Source organism: Passer domesticus, chromosome 1, assembly GCF_036417665.1.
Source record: "Passer domesticus isolate bPasDom1 chromosome 1, bPasDom1.hap1, whole genome shotgun sequence".
In the NCBI taxonomy this organism is placed as follows: Eukaryota; Metazoa; Chordata; class Aves; order Passeriformes; family Passeridae; genus Passer; species Passer domesticus.
In genome coordinates this window covers 50978712-50997521 of record NC_087474.1, presented here as the reverse complement: position 1 = coordinate 50997521, position 18810 = coordinate 50978712, and the positions used below count along the sequence as shown (strand labels likewise).

At 40.8% G+C, this 18810-nt stretch overlaps 1 protein-coding gene and 1 long non-coding RNA gene across 6 annotated transcripts in view; one reads left to right on the top strand and one right to left on the bottom strand.

The window, feature by feature from the left end:
• Positions 1-18810, bottom strand: part of EGFR (epidermal growth factor receptor) — a 152556-nt gene that overhangs the window by 70953 nt on the left and 62793 nt on the right. Inside the window, exons 1-2 of one of the 5 annotated variants that reach the window (XM_064419575.1) lie at positions 8756-8866; positions 4842-4914 (exon numbers count right to left, since the gene is read on the bottom strand). The exons of 2 other annotated variants lie outside the window; for them this stretch is intronic. Coding sequence is in view for 1 of the 3 variants with exons in the window: in XM_064419561.1 (XP_064275631.1) it covers positions 8756-8801 (46 nt within the window). In the remaining 2 variants the exon portion in view is untranslated. Of the gene's footprint in view, positions 1-4841; positions 4915-8755; positions 8867-18592; positions 18798-18810 lie in introns of those variants that run through there. 2 more of the 5 variants (XM_064419567.1, XM_064419561.1) reach the window with 2 other exon arrangements.
• LOC135288034 (uncharacterized) lies at positions 8936-10237 on the top strand. The gene is made up of 3 exons (XR_010351396.1): positions 8936-9156; positions 9682-10047; positions 10148-10237. It is a non-coding gene; the product is annotated as an uncharacterized LOC135288034 (long non-coding RNA).

Below are 18810 nucleotides of genomic sequence, written 5' to 3'. Positions count from 1 at the left end.
TCAAGGACCCCAAAGGAATCCCATTTTCACATGTGTTTATACTTACATTTTTTTATCCTGGTGTCCCCAGAATAGCACAAATTAAAACCAGAACCCCTACAACAAGGTACCTAAGCAAATAATACAAACATGGTCTGCATCAAAAGAACCTGGGCTACAGGATCTCAAATTTCTTTAAAATACATGTGCTGTAGCTACCATCCACACAGCTATCTGTTAAAATCTGTTAAATTGCTCAATCAGAAAGGATAAGGCCTGGTTTAGTATATAAAAGAAGACCATTATAAAAATTAGAAAATAAGGACCAAGCTGAATTGCCGAAATCCCTTCACCAGCTGTGACACTGAAGTCTCTTCAAAGAATCTGCTCTGCTATTAGGCAGGCTCAAAGCAAGCCTGAAAGCCACAGGCTGCAGAGTCTGCTAGACCAGGAAGAGAAGCCTCTTCCAGACTTGCCAGCTGAACACTCTCCCATGTTCTGTGGGTTTGACCTGTCTGAACCAGGGCTCTGGAAGATCTCTGCTTCCAAAAAGGGGCACAGAAGCCACCTGGCCACATCTGCCTTGTGTTCAACTGAGATGATTAAACCACAACTTCCTGCAAAATCTGCTTGAAATTCCAGATTTTGGGCAGAGAAGCAGCTTTGCTGAAATGTGTGTTCCCAGACACAGTATTTCTAGGAGGGTTGCAATGATTACCTTCACAACCAGAAATACACACTCTGCCATCACTCATGTTACTACGCAAGAAAGTACGTTTCTAGCACCATTAAAAATGTATATTTTAAAAGAATTTCCCATCCTGTTGTTATGCTAAAATTGCTTGTAGGCAGTAGACTACATAGCCCATTAAAAAGCTTACAAAATGACCCTAGAATTGATGAACAGACAATCGTTTAGTTTTCCAAAACTCTTCCAATTTGGTAAACAAGGCTTTTCATTTGCAAGGAAAAAGAGAAACTGCCTCTATGAAACTCTTGCCTTTCAATTCACTCTGCAGTGCACCCAGAGGACCTCAACAGTTTTTCCTCATCTTGTATATTAAAAATTCAGCTTAAATCTTTCCTGCCTAAACTTAATGAAAATTACAGAGCAACAAAACTTCTATCTTTTTTGTCACCACTCACTATCAAATAACTTTTTGGAAGGCTCTGAAAGTGGTAATGCATAGACCAGGCTTTCTAATATGTTTGGTTTCCTAGACGGGGTAAATCTGTCATGTTAATACTTGTCATATGAAACACAGATGGATTTAATATAAATAAAAGAGACAACAAAAAGTGCACAGGATTAGGCATAGCAAAAAGGTAAGATGCTGTACTATGGGGAAAAAATTGTGGTCTCTAGACTGCATAGTTTGGGACCACAGAATTTAAAAACAACCTAGAACGTGCTTCCAGCTGCTGCAAATTTTTACTATTAGAGATTTAACAATCTCTAATATATATATATACACACACACACTTTAAAATTAAAATTCTATTAAAAGCCTTAATCAATGAGACTGCTGTTATCAACACAATTATCCTAAACAACAGTATCTTCAGACATACACATTTTTAACATCCCAAACAGACTGGTGACTACTTGGGGGTGAAAATGCACTTATATTTCAGTTGTGGGCAGTTTCCCTCAGAAAACCTTTTTGCCAAAAAAATATGATCACCTTATTTCTTCGAAAACAATATTATCACAAAAGAGAGTGAAAAGGATTTAATATTAAAATATTTTGAAAATGTTCATGCACAAAATAATCTTCAAAGGTTGTTTCTGTCTTTTCTCAAAGTTTGAATTACAGATATGTCATCAGGAAAAGGCCTTCTATGTTACAAAGGCCACTCTGCACAAGTGAGAACTACAATTCTAACAACAACTGTTACAAATAAATACAATTAGTTATTCTCCTATCAAAGAAGAAACATTATTTTTGGCCCTGGTCGTGTTATTTGCAGACTAGTATATGCTACATACTTGTTTAAGTTTCTTATGACATAGCACCCTGCAAAAGCAAACAAAAAAAGTGAGCTCCTGTAAGGGTAGGACTCTGGAGACATGGCATGTCATTTTGGCTCCTTTATTGGATGCTTGAATTATGATACTGAGCACAACCAGTTCCCTCACATCAAGTAACAAGGGCAGAATTAACTACTAAGAGTCTCATCAGAAACTTATTTAAATACACACAAAACATAGCTGCACTTAATCTTACATGCAGCCAAGATCCCAATGACTTCAGGAGAGCAGAATCAGGCACTTAATATTTGCTGAGCAACAAGTTACACCATATAACAAAATCTAAGTATATCTCCAGAGCTTCAAATACTAGTAACCTGGGAAAATGCATTCCAATAATTCCACTTACAAAGTAGATGGTTGTAAGAAGGACAGCTAGTATGCACCTCTGCCATGAGTTTCAGATTCATATTGTGTTCCTAAGTTACCTTCTTCACAATGGCTTAGCACAAAACTCACTTACTTACACATATGCTCTGAAAACAGCTATGGTAAAACCAAATTACAAACAGAAAGTAAACTTAAAACAGCAATTTAAAAAATATAGAGGAAATCTGCACACGCAGTTGATTTTCCCCAACCTTCTACTTAAATATGTCTATCACTGTAGCAAAACCCTTATACTCTTCCAAGATACTTCATACTTCACTTAGTAGTACTAATAAGCATTTGAGTAACAAAATATTGACTATAAACAAAAATGTCCTGATCTTCTTTGCCCCGTCACCAGAAGAGCCATAAAGCTTAATTCTGCAACACAGGTATTATTCTTTTTTTTTTTTTTTTTTTTTTTTTTTTTTTTTTTTTTTTTTTTTTTGCAAAGAACTGGATCAAAGTTCAGAGACTGAGAATGCTGAAGAAAAACAGACTGCAGATCAGTCAGTCAGCTGCTGTTAACCCATTTAATTTTCTCACTCATACTGGTCTGGAGAAAATAACAAACAATTGGTTTGGGACCAACATTCCTTTCATGCATCAAATCAACTCTTCTTTTATCTCCCTGGGAAACAAAAAAAAAAAACGAAAAAAAACCCCACTAAACCCAAAACCCTAACACCCAGACAGACAAATTATAACAAATGTTCATACAAGATATCTCTGATATAACAGTATGCTGAAAACATCTGTACAACCAGATACAGTTCCTGTGTGCAAAACCCAGCTGAGATTGCAGTCTCATGACCGCAATGTCATGATCCACAAAAGGAAATGTACATCTATACAAAACCCTTATTTATCAAAATTCAATTTAAAACTAAAGGAGACACAGAAGAAAATTCTTCTGGCCAGATCCATCTCCATAATTTATTGGACAAGAAGGCTTTTTTGCTGCTCAGGACCTTCAGCTTGGGAGAACTTCCTCTTAACTAACTTCCGCAGATCACAGGGCTCACAGCTGTATCACAGGGCTCCCCAGGCAAATCACCACCAGCACTGTAAGATGTGAGGTATCTGATGCTTCCCAAAAAATGGAGAAAAAGTCAGTACACACAGTCCTTAACCAGGAGGGATAGAGTTGGGAAAGTGCTCTATTCATGCACTAGCTGTTAACAACAGCAGTGATAATGTGCCTGCTGCTTAAAGAAAGGGCTGAAGTGTCTGTAGTGCTTTGAGCAAAAGGAGCAGTATCTTGTGGACTGGTAACATTACTGGAAAAAAGAGACTTTACACTTAAGTCAGTGTAGATCTCAGTATGGAAGCCTCTTGACCAGCCCCTCCTTATTTTAACGTCATGCCATTAAACCTAACGCGTGTGCAGTGGCTTTTCATAAAGCCTGACCTTTAACAACAAGCCAGTGGTATTACACAACAAACACCAACAAAATACCCATTGCTGTGGAGGGATAAAAGAGAAAATCCTGTTCCTAGGGGAAAATCAGGCCTCAGAACTGGAAGGCAGTGCCATATGCCTCAGCCTACATCATGGGTCACCAGCATGGCCCCAGTCAACTTAAGAGGGTTTATAAAATTTCCTTTCCAACAGAAAAGCCACAGACCACATTCTATGGCCTTGGGAGCCACCAAGACATCTACAAAGCTTTGCAGCAGATAGGATGTCCCTCAGAAGATCACGTCCATATTAGTGCCTCAGGTCAGGTAATGGATGTACTGATAGAGGAAGAAGTCTCTTCAGTTCATGGATACCTGGACACTCTCCTCACTGCTCCTTTGGGCTTTTTAAGTGCCCTTTGAATTATTGATTCTGTCACTGACTCCACTGGGAGCACGTTGTCTCAGGCAGAAGTCCCAGACTCATTGTATTTCCTGTCATCTAGCAGAAATTGGGCAAATACCAATACCTTGATAATTTTGCACCTTGGTACATGTTGGAACAAGGGGACACCATGCCCTAAGACTTCCCTCCATAATAGCTCTGGGATAAGAAAGGCTCCGGGCTTTTCCCTGTTGCAGCAGCCAGTAATGCAGCTGCTGAACACCCACTGCATCAGCAACATAAGGACAATCCAAAAGCATCTGGCCAATTCAAGTGGCAGGGGCTGAGCCTGCGTGTGGTAGGAGAGGCCAAAGAAAAAGTCAACACAAACAAAACCTAACCCCACGCCCCCAGATTTCTTCCTTCTAAACAGTATCAGAATAAGCCAGATGTGCGTGTTACTGCTTTTGTCCGGAAAAACTCCTACGTTGCAGGTTTTTTCCTTCTTCCTTGTAATACAAGTCCAAAAAAAATGTGGCAAAGAGAAACATTATGAGCAGTTCCCTCAAGAGGGAAGGAGAGAGATGCCTAGAAATATAATACACACTGACTACAGAGACTGCTGGATTCCAGGAAATAAAAATATATATAGCCAGTAAACCAAAGAAACATCACCTCTGACGGCTCAGTCTCCACTGATCAGCTTCCAGATGGGGAGGAATTAATTTTTCTTGCTGTTATTCTGCTTCTATGGGAAAAGACAGATAGGGCTTTGACTACAAAAAAGTGAGATAATATAATTACCCATATATTTGTATATGAAAATGATGGAAGCTTTGTAGGATGCATATTGATTGGGAATGAATAACAAAGAGGCTGGCAAAAGGACTCCAGTGTAGCTTCTCCTCACCACCCAGAGGGAAGAGGATCATTTAAGGGAAAGAACACACACATGACCTATCCTAAAATCTAACCGAACTCCTACTCTGTTCTTAGGATAAGCTACAAGCTAGTCTTGTACAAGGCGTGCTAGAAGCCTAATCCAAGGGTTTCAAAGTGTGAAAGTGAAAGAAAGCATCTGCTGTGCTGTAAAGAGAAAGTGCCCAGTGTGCTGTAATAACTTGGTTTAGCCATAGCTACAACCTGTTGGAGAGACAGTGCAATGGCAGCATTGGAGAGCTCATCGGAGAAAGGCTGTTGGTGATACTTTGCCTTCTTGAGACCTCTCAGGAGCCAGTTTACCCCTCTTCTCTCTCCATCTCTCTGGGGTTTTGAATCCACTACAAAACTCCTCTTTGAGAGTGGGTGTATTCATTAACCTTTAGGGAAATGTCTCACAAGACTAATTAAGTCAGGTGACATTTTATAGGCAGGGACTGCTTTTCCAGGAATGTTTCTGTTCTCGGCAGTAACATATTTGGATAAAATTTCAGTGTTGCTCCTAAGGCTTAGAGCTGGAAGGAGAAATGAGGACATTTGCGTGATGAGAAATGGGAAACGTGGCCCCAGTCCTCCCCTCTGTGGCATGTTTCCTCTGAAGGACCACAGATGAGAGTGATGGCATACGGTAGGAAATACATATGTTTTGCTTTTGTAACAGCCCTAGTCTACTACTGCCTAAAAGTTTGAGGCCAAACCTTTTAAATCATTAAGTTTTCTTTCAGAATTCCAGCATAAAGAGACCAAACCAACAGTGCAAACTATTTCCATTTCTCTCCTTCCCAAGGGCATTTTTTCTCTATATCACAGGCTTCCCTCCTGAAAACAGTTATCCCCAACTCCCCAGATAGTCTTTCTGCATCAGTCTCTTTTGGGAAGCTACTGATTTTAACCCTGCAGCAATGCTTTCCCTCGACTAACCTGACGTGGGCAAAAGCCTGCACAACTTATTCCCCTGACTATACACCCTCTCCAGATAGGAGCCATAGGTGGCAAAGAAACGCTGGTCTTAATTTTATTTAAATGCAATTTACTTTAAATGCAGGCATGTTCTGGCTGGCAGATTTAAAATCTCAAGCATTTCAGTGGAAGGACATAGCCATGCCCCTGTGCTGACTCTGAGAACATTCACCATTTTGTATGGTAGGGCTGAAATATAACAGGAACAGAGAGCATAACAGAACCTGGTGCCTGAGAGCACATGGATGTCTCCAAAACCATTCACAAGGAGGATGGAAACTGATAGTAAACTGGATCTGAGTGGTGGTAGAGTTCAAGACCAGGTTGGATGGGGCCCTGCGCAACCTTACCTAGGTTGGAATCCCTTTCCATGACAGGGGATTTGGAACTAGATGATCTTTAAGGTCTCTTCCAACTCAAATCATTCTATGCCATCTGCATGGCCCTTGTCTTTGATGCGAGGTGAAATATGAACTCTGTTAACAACATCTAGTAGCCCTCTAAAGTTTTATTAAAAACACAACATCTCCCCACACAACCCATGCCAGAACTTAAGGTTTACACTTATCAAGAAGGTAATAAAGAGGGCAGAGAAAAGGTGTGGCCACAAGAATGCTTGTTGACTCTCATGAGAAAATGAGATACAAGCATACCACAGGAGCATTTCAATGATATATTTACAAATAGGTGCTTACCAATTGGGGAGGTCCAGAACCATTTTTTAATAACAGGATTAAGTTTCCTTCTTCCAAACACAGAGTTATTTAGAAGCTGAGCAATATACCACAAATAGAAATATTAACCAGAGTGGTCTGTACTAAAAAGCCACAGATTTATTTTTCCAATGTATGGACCATAAATATTGTTAGAGAAGGAAAACACTAAACATACACCATCTGGCACACATCTTTAACTTACACACCAAAGTTGTTAGCAGCCTTATTCCAGCCATGGATCTATTCTACTGAGGACATTCCAGCTTTCTACGCTGTATTAGATTGTTGCAATACACAGCTGAAAAGCTTCCATTATAAACAATTATTCTGCTTTTTTAGAGCCCTGTTTGGTTTTCTAATGGTCTACAAAGGTCTGACTGTAAGCTCAGCTGGTTGAAATCAAAGCAGCTTCAGGGCATGACACTTTTCAGATAGCAACAAGTTCTCTAGCAGATCGTACTGTACTGGCCTCTCAATGATAAGGGGAAGGAGCTGGAGGAGATTGTGGTGGCAGCAAGGGAGCTGTTAAAGTTTGGTTGAAAGAGCCTCAGCTACTTAAACAGAAAAGCTCCACTAATATTTTTCAAACTTCCTTTTACAAAGGGTGTGCATACTAAGTAAAAATACCAAATACACCACTTTTTCTGCTCTCATGACTGCACAGAGAATAACCCGTACAAAAGAGGGGGGAGCCTTTTAGGTGAAGAATTTAAAAGCTAGGATGCTAATTATGTGCTCAGTCCTTGAAAAGCAGAGCAGTTTATAAACAATGAATCCTTTCTGAGTGCAAGTGCTAGGGTTGAAGCTTAATTGCAAACCTCTGATACCTTCCCTGTGTTTCTGCAATTGCTAACTCTCTACATGCAGTATGCACCCAATTCCTACATTCAGAGCTCTAGCTATGTTTAGGGGTTTTATTACAGATTCCTGCAGAAACCTAGTGAGCAATAAACCCATAGACGTCAGTAATGACCATGACAAGGGTATTCTTACTAAGGTTCTCTGAATCATCCAGTTATTTATCAGTTAACTAGAATAAATATTGACTTGTTCTTTGCACTGTCCTCAACAAATACAAACCCAGCAGAGGGCTCAAAAGGCTAAAAAAAAAAATCGAAGTTGCTAGATAAATATGAAAAAGAGCTGGTTATTTGCCCTGAGATTTTCCTGGTGTTTCAGATTTCCAGTTTATCAGATGTTGGCATTTTGAGAATAATCTTAAGGAAAGAAGACCTGATAATATAAAAACCTGAGTAGCTGAAGTTTTTGTTGATCTGTTGGCTTGTAAAGAAACATACAGACAAAAACAAAACCAAGAGACAACTTTTTCATTTGTGGCTAAGCTTTCTTTCCAGAAACAGATAAACACACATATTCTGATTTGCATGGGCTTGAAAAAATCAATGACAATTAAGCCTGGAGCAATTTCCTACATCTTTAGCGACAAGTTTTCTGTTTCTCTTTCTCCTCTATGGTATAAATTCTTTTCTGAGTGATTTCAGTTTTGGCACTCAAATTGAGGCATCTTTCTTTCTATTTTCCAACAGAATCAAAATATCAACAGAAATACCAGTCACAGTCTGAGGGATGCAAAAGAGCACCTGAAAGCAGAAGCCTTCAGCATCTTCATCTTGGCCAATAAGACACTCAAAACCACAGGGCACTTGACATGTGATGCTTTTGTTTACTTGTTTTTATCTCACCCATAAGAAGTAAAAAAGTAGTGAAGACAATAAAGAAGTCAGTCTCCACTCAAAGTCACTCATCACGAGCCCGCATCTCAAACACGAGCGCGGGCCTGGCTGTATGTGACCTCATATATAACTTCTTCTGTTACTGTAATAACAAAACGTATAAAAGATATGGGCTCTAAAAAAAGCACAGGTTCACATGACAATCTTTGAATTCTCCCCCGGCCCCTTAATTAGCAAACAAAGGCTCTAGGGAGCCACAACAGAAAAAATTTCCATTGACCTTGGTGCTGTTTCACTTTGATCTCTCTCTCCTTGGGCACCAGCATAAAGCTGGCTCTTCTGTTCCTCCACCACTGGGCAGACTGAACAGAGCAACTCCTACCCAGCTGTGAGGTCATGGAAAGGTGGGCCAGAAGTGGTGGAAAAGGAGATCACGACATACCAACAAGAGGAGGGCAACTGGGGTTACTCTGATGAGGCACCACACCCAGGAGACACAGGAAGCATCAACAGAGAAGGAGCTCCTTTAATTCTACCACTCACAGAGGTGGCCAAAAGTTACACTGAGAAGGGAAAGATAAAGCCCAGGAAAGAACACTTTCAGGAATAACTGGATATGGTTAAATGGTCTATATTATTCTGGATCATAAGGGACACTTGTTGCCTGAAAGAGCCTATGATGTATGTATGGATGTTCTGCTTCTGGTTTACAGGCGAAAAACCCAAACCACACTAACAAAACTTCCCCTAAGAAATTCCTATAAGAAATAAGTATAGCAGCAGAAATATCTGTTCAAGGCTGTAAAAAGGAAAACTCTTTCCATTTTTATGAAAAGAAAAACCTAAACACTCTATTTGGATGGCTGTCAGACTAACACTTTGTGTTAGTTCCCCCCTACAGCTGTGCATTTGTGAGCCTTACCTAAAAGGGTACCATTCTAGAAAGTGAAGGTGCTCTTTCCTTGATGCTTTTCTTTCTGCATGAACATGGAAATTCTGGAGGCAAATGAATTTAGCTCCTCAAATGAAAAGCATATATTTAATTCCAAGATACTGAACACACTAATTTAATTGTTTTTAATAAAACATGGGCTTGAACAAAGTGTTTTTAATAAAGATCAGACACCAAGACACCAAGAGCTTCTTTTAATGTTTTCAAAACCAGTTTTAATCTCACACTTAATGAGATGCATTTCATTTTTCCAGAATTCCAGCCCTCTTACAGATAGACTAACTTCAAACAAAAGAAAAGAAACTCAACTGGCTTCAAAATCACTCCAGCTGCATGGCCCAGCTGGAGGGAGACAGAAGGCATTATTCCCTGTTGACTCCTTCAGGGGTTGGAAGGGCCCAGTGTTGTTCTTGACAGTTTGATACTTCAGGCCAGTGCTGGGGGGACGAGAAGAGGCACATTCTCCCTGGCTTACCCTCGAGTGTGTTTTACATGCTGAGATGTACGTGTGCCATTGACACTCCTTCTGCTGCCTCTGCTGACGGGCTCCATCAGACCCTGGGGCATGAGGCAGGAGCCCATCCGTTCACTTGAGCAGCATTTCAGTACCAGATCCCCAAGTAAGTAGGTGGAATTTTAATTAAAGAAAGAGAAAACATGTTAATCTCATTAATAACCGTGAAGGGGAAACCCCACTAAGATGAAAGACTTGTTTTGTAGGAGCATTAGAAGTATATCCCTACAACTGGAATGTGCAGTGGATTTTGCTGGTCTGTCCATCCATCCTTCTCTTCAGAAACCTTTGGTCAGTGGGGGATTTATTTTGTGAGAGGGGATAACATCATGCTCACTATTCTTGTACTAGGTACCAGCAAAGCCAAGGGAAGAATGTGTTGGATAATAAATAACACCTTAGGTCAGTAAAATCATCCAAAATGTAACATTCTAGTGATGGTTTCTGCAGTGTTGCATGTGCAGTGGGATTTTTATAAAGAAGTATTTTTGTGAGGTAGATGGCAAAGTACATAACAGTGTGTAATGCAATTGTAATGAGGCATGTGATAGTACTTTAAAAAAAGAAATGCAAGTATGGCAAATGATGACAATTTAGTGAATCAAAGAGCACCACTGGTATTATAAAATACTACTCTTCAGATAATTACATGATTTTAAGGTTTGCAGTTTGTGTTATGCTGGCTGTTTACACACACAATCACAGTAGTCTCAGAACCAATAACAATACCTGATCTCAGTCTTATTTAAAAATATAAATCTGTCCTTTTGCTAAAGAAGTAAAGAAAAATTCCTTGACATCCCAATAATTTGGTGAAACTTGTAATTAGCGGATGGATGAGAAAGAGATGCAGGTTACAGGAAGAAAAGAAAATTTGGCTGCACAAATTTTCAGGGACTATTTTAGCAATTTATGTTCCACTTTCCAGCTGTGAAAGCTCTTATTCACTTGACTTGGAAGTTTAAATAGTCCCCTGCCCATAAGAAAGCAAATGAAATTAAGTATAGATGATAATGTTTGTAAGCTCTGGCCTTAGAGCTCCCTTTGAAATCTAAGAAAGTAAAGAGTGTTTATCACCTAAGAAACTTTTAAGTGTCCATTTGTGCCCTTACTTTGCAGGTTTATCTCCTGTTGACTAAAACCAAGGACAAGATTAGACCCAACAATTAAATTCCCATCTGTTTGTTTCAGCACAGGACTGTTTTCTGCTCTGTATTTCACAAGTCTTAGATTCTTGGACTGTGGCTTAGATGCAACTGCTGTAAGAAGAGATTCCATTGACCATGAAATGAAAATAAAACACTTGTCTGGCAAATGGAATAGCACACAGTTCATTAGAAGGGGTTCTCTGCTGGCAAATGCCACCAAATTTACCCTGTAAATAAAGTGGCTTTATTTGTATTAGGCAAACAACAGATAATCTAGACTTTCTATCTGATAAGTTAAATCCACATCCATGACAATTTTAGTTTTAGGGGATTTGTAAATGCTCTGAGCAGATAAACAAAATAAATAATTTTTCAATGCTCTTATAACTATATTGGCTATGAAACAAATGCAAAGGACAAGCACTCAAATCACAGCAGCACATGTTTTATCTAACACACCTTGTCAATATTGTGCTGGATGTCATTCTTTAGCAGTTTGATACAGCATACAGCACTGAAATGGTTGTGTCACAGCATTTTTACCTGGCAATAGAACTTCTTGCATGCAGCTCAGTGCTACTTAAATTGGAAACCTTAATTAATTTCAAAAATTTAATTATGTTCTCTAAACAATGAGCTGAGAATTCACGTTTGGGAGATGGCTGTCATTAATACACCCTGACCACAATGAAAAGAACATGTGAATTTTATATAATTTCGTCATTGCATCTGGTTTAGCAAAATTAATCCAAACCTTCCCAGAAGTCAAAAGCCTGCTATTTCCAGGAGACATCTGAAACATAACAATATTCTTGTGTAATACATGGGATGAGTTATATCCTAAGTGGGTGTGTAGTTTGATACCGTACCAATATATTTTTTCCATCAATGGCAGCTGCCATCTGCACAGAAAGAGAAATTCCAGCGAATGAATGCTATCACCAGACATTATCTCCTGGGACTCAGCCTCAGGAATTATGTTTTTCTCTTGAAGTGTGGAAAGCTGTTCAGTGTGCTGCATCTCTACAGAGCACTGTGGACAGCATGTGGGAGCATTGTGGACAGCATGTTCTCTCATTAACTCGACAAACATAATAAATGACAGGGTTTGCATTTCATTACTAAAATATGCCTCTCACCTTATTCTCCTCGGGTACACATAGAAGGCACCTATTAAGAGTCCTAATGCATGACTTGTGAACACAAGAGTATTCACCACAGCAACTGGATGTACATAAGAAAAGCCAAGACCAGCTCTAAGTGTAACATACTGGCAACTGTGATTGTAGTAATTCTATTACTGGTGCTTCAGATGGTTTTGGAGCTATAAAGGAGAAAGAAGAGGTTCAAGGACCCTGTTTTTCACATCCAGCAAATCCAAGTAGGCTTTTTTTGCATACCCTCACATTCATCCTAGTCTCCAAAGCACTTAGACTAAGAGTTTAATTAACAGATGGCTTACACATATTTTTTTTAGGACTATTAAAACTGTCTTAAGATGGATGAAGTCTCCTCTCAGCAACTCACTCGGGTTTTGGGCACAGCAAGGCAGTGAGGGACAGGCAGGCTACGCTGGGAGTGATGCTGCCCAGCCCCTCTCCTCCTTCATGCCCACAGCTCAGAAGATCCCCACATGATGCAGCACAAGCTTCTTCCTGGCCGTAAGCACACTCCACACTCACTTGCAACACACACTCACCCTTTGTTTGTCTGTCTCCCATAAAGCCCCCTCAAAACATTTTAAGGAAATATGAATCTAATTCCTGTTGAACTGCAGCAGCAGCCAATAGCTTTACTTGGGTGTTCTAAGCTTAAACAAACAAAACACAGAAATAAATGATATTTGTCTAACAGAGTTTTGCAGACTTGAGTGGTTGACACAGGAGGATGTGTACACCTAGTGCTGGTGCATGTGTGCACTCATGCAATTGCAAAGGCTTTACAAGTCAAAATGTCCAGCTGCTCATCCTGCATCCAATTTTGAAGAACAAACTTGTGGTACAATATGAAGGTAAATCTGGGGTTCAAAGATCACATAATTATTTTCTTCTGCCCGTTTGCCCTAACATGAATGCCTTACAGTCTTTCCCTTCCTATTCTAGAATTACCAGTTCCTGACAAAACCAGGAACCTGGGATTTGTGTCATGCACAACAGTTTTTCTAGTGGCTAACCTACATGTTGGCTGGATTTGCTACTTTATACCTGAATGCCAACCAGCCACAGGTTGTCCCAAAGAGATGCTAAGGATTCACATCCCCCCAATCACTGTACTTCATAATCTCCAGATCTGCTTCAGAATTCCCGCATGTTATCGGTAACAGCTTTCCCATTAGCACATTAAAGACCTACTGGTAAGTGCACCCACAGAAGGGGATAATTAGGTTAAACTGGCAAACTTCTGAAGCAGGTTTCTATAAATAAATAAGACCCTATAATATAAATAATGTCCCATTGATAGATGCTAAATCGTAGATTAAGGAGAGGAGGAACTTTTCCATTTTCCCTTGAATTGACTATAATATCCAGCTGTCAAGCCCCCAGTTTGCTGCTGGAATGGAACAGGAACTAAGGGCTCCTGGCTGCAGCCCTGGGAGCAAGAGCAGTGCAAACTCCATGGGGATGGCTGAACCAAGAACTATGGGGAGCCCATGGCAGTAGCTTGGGGGTCAGGAATGTGAGCTGCACGTCCCGCCTGGAATTAAGTGTGCAGAGTGCAGGTGGGGCAGTTACATAAAATGCCACTTCTGCTTGCAGCTATCGACTGCAGATGCACAAGCTCACAAAGGGCCTTGAGATCCCTAGGGAGCTGTGTGCTTGGAGAATAGAATACGCGTTATCAACACAGCCTGCACCAAATACACACATTTACCTTTAGAGAGGATATTCACTCATGCTCCAAACCCAGCCAGGGCAAAGGGAACAGCCCACAAGAGTCCTGCCAGTACACACACGTCAGGCCAGCCAGCACCACTGGGAAGAAGCTAAACCTAGCACACATCAGTGGAAACCAGTAAGCTTAATCTGAGTGCACAAGCAAGCTGGTAGCTGGCAGCACAGCTGGCCATCCCTAGGACAGCTTTCAGCAGCCTTGCACCAGCACTGCCCCTGGCTGGAAGCATGTCCACCATGAGATCTCTACCAGCCTGCATGTTTGAACACAGCAGTCCCATTTTGGTGTCAGGACACAGTAAACCAGGAGAAAAACCCTTGGTGAAACTTTGCAGTTGATTAGTTTGACCCTAATAATATGCAACATAAACTGTGGAGGAACAAACATATCAAGGATAAATCTGTGCATACAGGATTTTTTTAGTACACAACTAGTTCTTTGGCTTGAATAACATCACAGGGGGATTACTGCTTGCATTAGAAACACTGCAGAACAAATGCTACAATCCCATGCCTTTTCTTTTTTAAGAGCTCAGAAGTGCAATTTAAGCTTCCAAACAGTTCAGTGGCTCTACAAAAGGAGAAAGAAAAGAATATTTTACTTGCTAAATAGTCCTTTCAGAGGATAAGCCAAATACAGCAATAAACTTCAGCACTTCAGAAGGGGAGTTGAAACTACAGCTCTGCAAAGACTCACATTTAGCATAAAGGAGTGGACTGGATCTTTTCTTTCACATATGTCACATAAGGGAACATTTCTTTCAAGTGCCAAATGATGTGGTAATAACAGAGGTAAGTCATGCTATAACACACTTACTTGACTTTACTGTAAATGTCACATGCTCATAGGTGTCTCACTGTACTATAATTTGCTCTATAATGTTGCATTACCTTAACAAAATAACACCCTCGGATTTTATTTTTAAAGTTAAAAAGACCTCACAATTCACTTAGAAATTGCACTGAAATTTTCTGCATTTGATGCAATTTACCATACATTTGTTTTAGAGGCTCACTGACTGAAAACAAGGAAATAACCTTGACCTGAGAGCTGCCCACTGGCAGTTAAGCATCATCTGCTGGCCAAGGCCCAGATTCTACTTGTGTTATGATTTTGAAAAGATGATGATCATAAAAAGATCAAAATCAGATTAGGGATGTCAGATTCTACGTCCCACTCCTGATAAACTCAGAGAATCATAGAGTATTCTGAGTTGGAAGGGGCCCACAGGGATCACCACCAAGTCCAACTCCTAAGTGAACTCCTGGCCCGTACAGGCATTGAACCCCAGCTTTGGCACTGTTAGCACCATGCCTCAACCACCTGAGGGTCTTCGCAGTGTTCTGTATGATACTGCACACAATGTCCTGGGAAAAAGGAAGGGCTGCCGCTAACCAGCTTGGAATTACTTCTGACCCGGTCTTTGGTATCTTACATCCATGCATCTCCTGTCAGTTCAGTAAGCAGAGTCAGAAGAGAAGTGGCCAAAATACCTGATTGTTTGCTTTTTCCTCTCACTGCAGTGTCACTGCATACATTACTGTATGGCACACTTCACACCAGCTATTTTCCCAACGTACCATTCCTTCTGAGCATCAGAAACATTTGAATGACAACTTCTAAGCAAACACACCAACTAAAACACCCTTTGGGGTTTATCATCCACTGCCTAATCTAAATTTATCACAATATTTCCAGCATGCTTCAAAGCAGAGGAAAGGAAGGAAAAGATAAGGGGTTTTGCAATGATTAACAAAGGAATCCTCTTATCTGATCCTCCTGCTCATGAAATATACAGAAGTACAATAAGCATTTAATATCTATAACTTCTGGGCAGCCCTAACAGTGAAGACTTCTTTTTCAATCAGTGTCGTACCAACTGATCAGTGTTGCTTGATTAAAGCAGGCATGTAATGCTTCGGGGGTCTCATGAAGGTGAGTCCCCAAAGCGTTGACCAGAAGATAAACAGGATGTTTTACTGCCATAGGTTTTTTCCCTCCCCCGTTGTTATTGTTGACTAGGGGAAAAAAAAAAAGTTTCCAGATGAAAATATGCGTGAGTGTAATGGAAATGACATGCGGGCAGCAGCTTCCCTCCCCCATTCGGCTGTCAAACTGAGCTCAGTCTAGAACAGCCCAACAAACTGCACGGGGGGAGGGGAGGAGGAGTTGGGGGGGTGAGGGGAGGGCTCAAGTGGGCAGGGGAAGCAGTGAAAGCCTAAATAAACTTTGACTATTAGATAACTGGGCTATTATTGCTCTGTAACACTTCCTGAATGGCCTAGAAAAAACACAGAGACAGTTCTTGTTCCTGCCTGAAGAAAACAAAACACAAGGATGAGTGATCAGTATGTCAACTAAAAACTCTGGTTGTTTCCTTCCTTCCTTCTTTCTCTCTCTTTTCTTTAGTTTTAATTTGAATTTTTTTTTCCCTTGTCCTTCTTAAAAACCATGCTGTATACCTAGCCAAAGCCATGAAGACCCTCTTTCCATGCAAAAAAAACCCCCTATTTAAGTGTCTATTGCAGGATGCAAGCCCCACATGTTTCATGCAATGCAGAGGCTGCAGCCACTGGGGCTGCAAGGCGAGGCATCTCACAGCCCTGCCAGCAGCACTCCGGCAGCTGCAGCTCCCTGACAGTACCTCTGCAGAGATGTCTCACTGCTTCACAACTTGGAAAAGTTTTTTTCTCACTTAAGTCACTTCAGTCAAGGATGTTCCCTGTTAACTTTCTTGCTTGCGTGTAGGATACTGTTGGTGTGCTAAAGCTGTTAGATTCATTAGGGAAGCACCTACACCAGTCATGTATAATTACAGTTCCTCAGACTCAAACCAGATGCTCCAGACTGCCACAAAAAGAGTAACGTGTGCTGTTTATATTCACTGGACTCTTTGAAGGTGAAAGCAGTGAGAAATAGGTTGCTCAACACCACATTTGGAAGATGGTGTGACCTGGAGTTACCGCTGATCTTCCTCTCCAAAACTGTTACAAACTTCTCCATTCCTCTCCACCTCCTCCTGGTACATCAAGATGTGAGCTCCTGCTCTGGCTGCTTATCTTGCTGCACCCACAGAAATGCTGCCATAAAATGTGGCAACGAAGATCATCTCAGTGCACTGCCTCCCAGGCAGTGACACAACCTCCCCTAACACGCTCACCGAACTCTGTACCATCATGTTTCTATCAGCACGCTTTGCCAATGCCCTCAGACAACACCTGAATTTTTCACTTCTTTACACATTCTTTGTTGTGCACCTGCTCTTGTCTAAACCACTCCACCTATATAGCAGTTTTCACTTCTTCCTCAGCTCCCTACTGCTCTGTACTTTCTTCACAGGCATTTCCCATTCCTTCCCACTTAACCACTTTAAAGCCTTTCTTTTTGCAACATTCAATATAAAGTCCCCATGGTCAACCATCTCTGTGGTGGAGGAAGGATCTGTGCAGGACTCCTCACACCTGCTCCTGTTTTGATCAGCATCCCATTGGCCACTGGGAACAGCCACTGAATGGGAATGTCAAACTGAAAAGTACTGATCTGCAACTGGAGATAATGGGACAGCCTCACTGGACAGACACCTCCAACCTCTGTGTGCTCAGAACTGAGCAGTAAGTATGTCACTGACACAGACACACACAGTGCAAAAAAAAAAAAAAAAAAAAGGTCAAAACAAAACAAAAAAACCAACCAAAAAACCAACAACAACAACAAAAAAAAGGTCAAACAAAAGAAAAGGCCAAACCCTTAAATGTCCCGTTTTTGGTCTAGAGACCTTAATATGTTGCTTTTCATCTGAGCAGAGAATATATTTAAAAACCAGAAAGAAGCTCCAGACCCAGGAGACCACACAAAGGCACTGGAAAGGACGAAGAGAGGTGAGGGGAAGGAGAGTTTTCTGGAGTGTAAAATTGAGTTGGCGGCAAATAAGAGGCAAAAAAATGCTTAAATGGATTTCTGGTGCAAATAATTGCGATATAATTTTTCCTAACTCCTTGTGATATTCACCCAAATTGTTCCTCATAACAACTGCTCCTGGAAAATGGAAATACTGGGGGGGGGGAAGAAGTAAATCTAGGTGAAAGCAAATTCTGCATTTGTATTTTTGTAAGCCGCCAACATAAAAGCATTTACCAGCTGTGAGCTCATCCAAAATGTTGATGGGTAGAAAAGTCATTTTGCAGGACTGGAAAAAGTGATGTTCTAAGTGACTTAAAAGTCTAAGCTTTTTTCCTCTAGTTTCAGCAGCCTAGGAACATTGAAGAGTCAATTCAGGAACCCTTGTAATCACAAATAATTCTTTTTCTGATTAGTGGCTGTTTAATTTTTTTGTTCCCAGAAAGGTTGTCATTAAACAAACAACGGGGATCACATATGAAAAGAGAGACATCTTTGAAGCATGAACAAAGACAAAGCCATTCCAAAAACTCTTAAAATGAGCAACCGGATAAGAGAGAAGGATGGCATAGGATATGACTCAAGGTCTGACACACTCTTCCAAGCCCTGATGACTGACCTTGATGGGGTGTTCCACTGGGGAAAATAAACCTCTCCAGAGAAAACAAAGCCATTACACATGAAATAGGTGAGGGAAAAAAAAGGAAGCCCTACCTTGATGTTAAATAGCCCTGTCACTGCATCCCGTAGGTTTGAATCAAGCCTCAGTGTGGGCTGTGGCTTGGAAAGACCTTGTAAATATCGATGATGGAGCAGTTGGCTTTTACATCACAGATGTGTGGTGGGGGTAAAATAGAGGAGCCAGGAGTACATGCATGAGCTGCAGGGCACAGTTACCATCTAGTGCTGGCTAGCAGGCGTTCTGGTGTTAA